The sequence below is a fragment of the Galeopterus variegatus genome, unplaced genomic scaffold (genome assembly GCF_000696425.1).
Source record: "Galeopterus variegatus unplaced genomic scaffold, G_variegatus-3.0.2 Scaffold2126, whole genome shotgun sequence".
Taxonomy (NCBI): Eukaryota; Metazoa; Chordata; class Mammalia; order Dermoptera; family Cynocephalidae; genus Galeopterus; species Galeopterus variegatus.
Genome location: NW_007728237.1, coordinates 63,992 through 71,874, shown reverse-complemented (window position 1 = coordinate 71,874; position 7,883 = coordinate 63,992). Strand labels below are relative to the sequence as shown.

General features: G+C 47.0%; 1 protein-coding gene across 2 annotated transcripts in view; it reads left to right on the top strand.

The window, feature by feature from the left end:
• HAUS8 (HAUS augmin-like complex, subunit 8) overlaps nucleotides 1-7,883 on the top strand; it is a 24,142-nt gene that overhangs the window by 12,021 nt on the left and 4,238 nt on the right. For both annotated transcript variants that reach the window (XM_008580536.1, XM_008580537.1), the window contains exons 4-9: nucleotides 1,256-1,337; nucleotides 3,833-3,925; nucleotides 4,212-4,306; nucleotides 4,908-4,973; nucleotides 5,058-5,216; nucleotides 6,007-6,148. In XM_008580536.1, coding sequence (XP_008578758.1) covers nucleotides 1,256-1,337; nucleotides 3,833-3,925; nucleotides 4,212-4,306; nucleotides 4,908-4,973; nucleotides 5,058-5,216; nucleotides 6,007-6,148 — 637 coding nt within the window. The remainder of the gene's footprint in view (nucleotides 1-1,255; nucleotides 1,338-3,832; nucleotides 3,926-4,211; nucleotides 4,307-4,907; nucleotides 4,974-5,057; nucleotides 5,217-6,006; nucleotides 6,149-7,883) is intronic.

Sequence of the window (7,883 nt, the reverse complement as noted above, 5' to 3'; positions counted from 1 at the left end):
GGCGGCGGCGCTGCCGCGCCTCCTAAGCGGCGCACTATCCAGTGCGCCACTGGGCCGGCCCCTATTTATTAATTTTTAGCTCCCACCAATAAGTGAGAACATGTGGTATTTCTCTTTCTGTGCCTGACTCGTTTCACTTAATATAATTCTCTCAGGGTCCATCCATGTTGTTGCAAATGGCAGTATTTCATTCGTTTTTAGGGCTCATGTGATTATGAAGGCTGAGAAGTCCCACAGTCTGCCATCTGCAAACTGGAGACCCAGGAAAGCTGGTGTGTCATCTCAGAAGGCCTGAGAACCAGGGAAATCAGTTGTGTAAATCCCAGTCTGAGAGCAGAAGACATAAGATGACCCAGCCCAACCAGGCAGGCAGGAAGCAAAAAGGGGTGAATTCCTCCTTGCTATACCTTTTTGTTCTGTTCAGGCCCTCAAGGGTTATTAGATCGTGCCATCCACATTGGGAAGGGTGATCCATTGAGTCCGCCGATTCACATGCTAATCTCATTCATAAACACCTTCACAGATACCCTCAGAAATAATGTTTAATCCGGGTACCTTGTGGCCAGTCAGGTTGACACACAAAATTAACCTTCACATTTGCTAAACTTACTTTTTAGTTTTAGTAGTGGTTTTGAAGATGTTTTGGGATATTCTGTGCAAAGAATCACATCTGCAAGGAGAAGTTTATTTTTTCCTTTCCAGGCTGTTTGCCTTTTGTTTCTTATTCTAGGACCTCCTGTAGGATATTCAGTAGGAATGATGTCTGTACATTTTGTTTCTTATTCTAGACCTCCTGTACAATGTTGAGTAGGAATGGTATCTGTACATTGTAATATTCTTGCTCTTTACAGGATTTTCTTTTAAGAGCAATGCTCCATGTGTTGCTTGGTTCTTTGTAAGTTTTGACAATTAATACCTGTATAAAGGCTTTGTTTTCCTGATGACCAAAGTAATATGTTCTCTCTAGAAAACTAGCAAATATTGAAAAGTATCCAGAAAATCACTCACCTTAATCTACCATATCAGAGATAATCACCAACAAACATTTTGGTGGTTTCATATGTTCTATGCGTGTGTGTGTCTACTTCTGACAAAATCTGTTTGTTCTGTATATATGAGATAAATTTTCAAAACTTTAAAAATCTCTCCCTTGCCTCAAAGTAAGAGCAGGTACAAATGGCATGGGCCATGTTGGGGCCCCTTCTCACGAAGGGAAGGTGTCTTGTCCTCTGAATGTCACATGTTCCTGTAATAGGCTCCTGTAGCAGATACGGTGAAGACCAGTGGGAAGATGCCTGAAGGTGGAAGGAAATCCAACCTACTCCAGAAAAGCAAAGGTGTGTGGGATCCCTGACCCTCAGGAAGTGATGACATGGTGGTAAATTTTGTTCCGAGTATGCTACATTGACGCTCTCTCTTTCCGGGAAGGGTAAGAAGGAGGAGGTAGGCAAAGAGTTTGAGTGTAAGGACAGATTGAGGGCACATGAGTGGTGAGATGAGGAAGGATGGTAGGGAAGTGAGGGGAGGTCACTTCTGTCCTGTGCAGCCCCAGAGGAAAATTGCATTGCCACATGCCACTCGTCAGTTCCCTTTTTATGTGACCATTTCCCCACCCACACTCTGAGAGCAGGATTTTCAGAAAGGATCTGAGGACTCACCCTCTGGCCTTTCACGGCCTTGGGTTGGCCTTCCTTGTCTACCTTTACCTGCTGTGCCAGCAGCTGTCATGGTCTTTCCCAACCCCTCCTTCTAGAAGCTGTCTCTAACAATACAAAAAACTTTCTAATTATGGATGTGACATGTATTCATTATAAAAAATGGAAAATGAGGACCAGTTGGGGAATCTCACTCATGATCTGCCCTCTCTGACAGTCACTGGTAGTGTATTTGGTGTTCAGTGCTCGTCAGTGTGCTCATTCTAGGTGAAGTCCATTAAAGCCCCTCTCCAGCACAACACTGTACCCTGGCTGTTTGTCCAACTCCTCACATTCCCGTCTCTCTAGTAGTAGTGGGCAGCTCTTCTTTTGCATGAGGGCAATTTGAAAAAAAGCATAACTGTTTCTCACCCCATACCCCCCGATTCAAAATGGCAACATCTTTGAGTCCCATGAGAAAAAATTAAGTATGTCCTTTTACAACTTTGATTTCTTGCTTTACTGTTCAGGTGAAGGGTCAGCAACCCGTTTCTGAGCCAGAGAGTAAATATTTTAGGCTTTGCAGGCCAGACAGTCTCTGTCACAAAGATTCAACTCTGCGTTTTGAGTGTCATGACACCCATGGCCTATACGTACATGAATGGGTGTGACTTGTGCCAATAAAACTACTGACAAAGGAGGCAGGGTGAGTTTGGCCCAGGAGCTACTGTTGGCTGATCCTGGTGTAGATGTTCGTCAGAATTTGTAGTGCTGCTCTCTCAGGTGTGTTTGAGAAGCAGGCACATGGAGCCAGCCTACTAGTCTTTTCTCCTATAATTGGGTTGAATTCCGTGCATGAAGCTGGGGAAGCTGGTATGGTCAGGGAGGGGGTCAGAGATTGGTCCTGCTGCATCTTAAAACCAGGCTTCTCACCCAAGGGTCATTCTAACTCCCAGGGAACACTTGACAATGTATGGAGACATTTTTGGTTGTTGTAACTGAGGGCAGAGGTGCTACTGGCATGTAGTGGGTGGAGGCAGGGACGCTGCTCAACATCCTCCAGTACACAGGACAGTCCCCACAGCAAGGAATGGTCCCGCCCCAAACGTCAACAGTGCCATGGCTGAGAAACCTTCATTTAAACCAAACCACGAGAATCTCAAAGGACTGCTCATTTGAGTTTCATTGTGTGGCTTTATAGAAAGTTTATCTTCTAATTGCAAGGGCTATTTGTCCTGATGACACAACATTTAACCAAGGCAAAAGCGAGAGCAATAAAAAGTTCCCACCTTCCCGTCTCAGGTTCCCCAGCCCCCCACCCTATAGGCAGCTGCTCTTAGTAGATTTTTGTTTATATTTCCGCATTTAAAAAAAATTTCAAAACAAGTGGTACCACACTTTACACGTTACTGTGACTTTGCTCTTTTCATTTTCACGTCATTCATTTCTCAGCCACACAGTTGTTCATCAAATACTTACGTTTAGTTCCTAACACAACATAGTGTATTGTACATACCGTCTGTTGATGCTTGCTGTAATCTGGAGCTTTTGTGTAATTATAGCATGCTGTATACCAATCCCCATTTTAGACGGTATAAGGCACAATTTCATAGTTTTGAATATAGGCTAAAAGATGAAGAGGACTCCCAGGGAAGGTAACCAGTCTAGAAGCTGCAGGAAAAAGATCAGAGACCAGAACAAGTCCAGGCTGAGTATCCCTAATCCAAAAATTAGAAATCTGAAATGCTCCAAAATCCAAAACTTTGAGCACTGACACGACACTCAAAGGAAATACTCATTGGAACATTTTGGATTTTCAGATTAGGGATGTTCAGCTGGTATGTATTCTGCAAATATTCCAAAATCTGAAAAAACCTAAAATCTGAAACACTTCTTGTCCTAAGCATTTTTTTTTTTAAAAGATGACTGGTAAGGGGATCTTAACCCTTGACTTGGTGTTGTCAGCACCACGCTCTCCCAAGTGAGCTAACCGGCCATCCCTATATAGTGATCCAAACCCGTGGCCTTGGTTTTATCAGCACTACACTCTCCCAAGTGAGCCATGGGCTGGCCCTAAAAGTTGAGTTTTTGAAAGTAAGCGATATTTATGAAAAAATTTCCTATGTTTTCTGGCTTAAATGCAGAGTATCTCACTGACTGGCTGTGCTGACTTTTGGGGTTTCTTGTCTGGTTTGCAGATAGCAGTGGGGTTGGAAAGGGTGACCTGCAGTCCACGCTGCTAGAAGGGCACGGCACAGCCCCGCCTGACCTGGATCTCTCTGCCATCAATGGTAATTATTCATCTCCTGTCACTAGCTGGGGGCTGTGATAGATCTCAGTGGGCTTCCGAAGTCCAGATGCTCTTCAACTTACAATGGGGTTATATAACAGTAAACCCATTGTAAAGTCAGAAAATTGTAAGTCAAACCATCATTAGGTCCAGATGCTCCTCACCTTACAGTAAGGTTACTTCCTGATAAACCTAATATGGAATTGAAAAATTGTTAAGTGGAACCATCATAAGTCAGGACCGTCTGTGTGTGCCTCATACCATTAAAATGTTCTTCTTTATCTTAGACAAAAGTACTGTCAGAAAGACTCCCCACTTAGAAAAAACGATGTCAAAGAAAACTGAGTCGATGTCATTTTCTGCCCCGCGGAAAAAGAGCCCAGTAAGTGCCTGAATCGAAAGGGCAGCCAGCCACTAGCTGTTTGTGTAAATCTGGTTTAGCTCCTGCCCTGTGCCAGGTGCCACCCCAGGCCCTGGGGCCTCAAGAACAAACAAGACCAAAATCAAGACCTCAAACGTTCCTAGTTCATTCGTAGAGTTTAAGTTTCTCTAAGTACACACACAGTAGAAGATACCAGTGCAGGATCTTGTAAAAAATAAAAAATGGGGTTGGGTCTTCTCTGTGTTGGTGCTACGCTAGGGAAGGCAGAAGGCTATGCCCAGTTCTAGGTAGGTGGTCGGTGGGGCTGTGGTCTCACTGGGGTGAGGGCCACATTCTAGTGCAGCATTGACTCAGTGGGTACCCCCATCTGCCTCTTCATCTGCCCAGTGCGAGACCTCCCTCTTCCTTCTCATAGAGTGCCAGAAAAGACTAAATAAACAAGAAAATAGAAGCAGCTGGTCCACGAGTAGTAGAGAATTATCGAATCATTACATTGAATACAGAAAGCATGTACAGGTTAGGGTTCTGCCCCTCTCTGGGGAGAGAGCTGGATTTATATGAGTGCGTTGGGAACTAAAAAGATCTTTTTCTTTTTCTTAAGGACTTAGCGGAAGAGATAGAAATGATGGAATCCCAGACATTATTGCTGAGTCTGCTGACTGTCAAGGTGAAAGTTTCTTGCTCATGTGGCCTCGGTTAACCACAGGGATGGAGTTCTCTCCGGCCTGAGCTTTTGTCTCGCACTTAACAGATGGAGAAGGGTCTTGCACAGTTTGAAGAAAAGGCTGAGAAGAATTTATTAGTCATGTGCAAAGAGAAGGAGAAGCTAGAGAAAGAGGTCCACGAGCTGAAGCGCAGACTCCTCCTCTCTCAAAGGAAGCGGGAGCTGGCAGATGTCCTCAACGCCCAGGTCAGTGGGGAGCTACCCTCCAGGACTGTAGGTTCTAAGCAGACTGTTCTCTGCAGAGTCATCTTGGTGGAGACATTTGGCATGTTATGGGACGGAGCAGTCCTATCACCCAGTGTATGAGTGTCCTGTGGCTGCCGTAACAAAGTGCCACAACCTGGGTGGCCTAAACAGCTGAAATATAGTCTCTCACAGCCTGATCTCATTTTAACTTGATGACCTGTGTAAAAGCCCCATGTCCAAATAAGGACATATTCCAAGGTACTGGGAGTGGGGATGTCGTGGATGAGTTTGGGGGACACAGTTCAGCCTGTATCACTGAGAACCCCTACAGTCAGGTCCTGGGTGAGGACAGGGTCCCTGTCCTTATGGATACCACAGTGGAAGGAAAAGACAAGACAAGGAAACACATATATCATTGCAAACCTCACGAAGACTGGGCCATGTGTGCAGAGAAGTGGGGTGGGCTGGCAGGCCTGGGTGGCCTGTGGGGGGCAGGCGTCTCAGCTGAGTGCTCCAGGGCAGGGGGCCAGGCCTAGAATGCACTGGGAGGTGGGCACACACTCACAGTGAGGAGCCTGGGCCACCTCGCTGCATCTTCTGTGCTGGTTGGGGGTGGCAGGGAGCAAGGGGAGAGCTCACTGCACCCTAGGAAGCTTCCTGGGGATCAGGACTCGGCCGCCCTGTCAGGGAGCCCCTAGGAGCTAGTGTAGCAACAGCGGGGTTTCTTAACCCTGTACATGGCCTGGGACCTCAGGTGCGCATCTCACAGCCCCCTCCCTCCTGCTTGCAGATCGAGATGCTCAGTCCCTTTGAGGCAGTGGCTGAACGCTTTAAGGAGCAATATAAGACATTCGCCACAGCCCTGGACACCACCAGGCACGAGCTGCCCGTGAGAGCGATCCATGTGGAAGGCGACGGGCAGCAGTTGTTAGGTAGGAAACGGGATGTCCCAGCCATGCTGTGCAGTGTGCGGGTGTGCAGCACGTGTGCTTCCCAGGTGTGCCTTCACCCCCAACTTCCTGTGACAAGCCTCCTCTCTCCCCACAATGGCAGAGCATGCTGGGGCCACCCAGGCTGTGCTTCCTCCAGGGTCTCACCCTAAGTGTCTGTGCTGGGATTTGAACCCAGGGCTGTGGGAGTCACAGTGAACTCCTGTGCTGCTGAAAGGATTCTTAGGGGGTGGCATGCAGTCCCCTGAGCCCTGCAAATGTGCCTCAGTAGTTGGGGGGGAGACAGGGCCACCGATCCCACCCTGGATTGCCCTCTAGGCAGAGCGGTGAGGTCTCTATTGTGCAGAGGGTTCCCACCTAATGCTTCTCTTCTTTTTTTTTTTTTTTTTTTTTTTTTTTTGTCTTTTTCGTGACCGGTAAGGGGATCGCAACCCTTGGCTTGGTGTCACCCACACTGCGCTCAGCCAGTGAGCGCACCGGCCATTCCTATATAGGATCCGAACTTGCGGCGGGAGCGTCGCTGCGCTCCCAGCGCTGCACTCTCCCGAGTGCTCCACGGGGCCGGCCCTAATGCTTCTCTTGAAGACCTTGGCAGCTGTGAAGACTGCTATGCCTGATTTCAGAATCCTCTTCTGATCAGGTATCTTCTCAAAGCAAGTTTTCAGCTGGCCTGGAGTTGGGGTGTTTCTAAGAAGAGCTCTCATGAGTCATCTCAATATGTTTTGGGTTTTTTTGGCGCTGGCCAGTATAGGCATCTGAACCCTTGACCTTGGTGTTATCAGCACCCTGCTCTACCAGCTGAACTAACCGGCCAGGCTTATAAAAAAAAATCTCAGTATGTTTTGCTGAGGCTGTTTTAGTAGAGTATCGCCACCTAAAATCAAAAGGTAGTGGGCTGGCTGGTTAGCTCAGTTGGTTAAAGCATGGTGTTCTAACACCAAGGTCAGGCGTTCAGTCCCTGTGCCGGCCAGCTGCCAAAAAATCAAAAAGTAAAATCAAAAGTTGGACTTTCCCTCCAAAGCTCTCCTGTCACTTCATCTGGAGCAGAATAAAAGTGCAGGCGGGGATCCCAGAGGGTGTTGCTGTGTTGACAGCCTTGGACGAAATGAGTTTTAATGGAATCGAGTCTTTTCCAGTGTGAAATAATATAGGCATGACATCGAACTTTGGAAAATGAGGCAGGATTTAAAGAAAATGTCAAAATTGTGGGTAATCTCATGGTTCCAAGATGAGCACTGTTTTCCTGTTGACATGTTTCTTTCCATCTTTTCTTTCTCCGCAGTATAATGCATATTTAAACAGACTTGATATCAAGCTATGCTTATATACATGTATGTACACGCAGTTGTTCCCCTTTGTCTGTGATTTCACTTGGGTTACAGTTACCCACAGTCAACTGCAGTTGAAAATATTAAGATATTTTGAGAGAGAGATAGAGCACATTCACATAACTTTTATTACAGGATATTGTTATAATTGTTTTATCTTGTTATTATTGTTGTTATTCTCTTGCTGTGCCTAATTTATAAATTTAGCTTTGTCTGGGCCGGCCCGGTGGCGCACTGGATGGTGCGCCGCTTGGGAAGCGCGGCGGCGCTCCCGTCCAAGGGTTCGGATCCCATGTACAGACCGGTTCCCGCTCACTGGCTGAGCGAGGCGCGGGAGCAACACCGAGGGTTGCAGTCCCGTTGCCGGTCCCCGGTCCGGTACGGGGGCA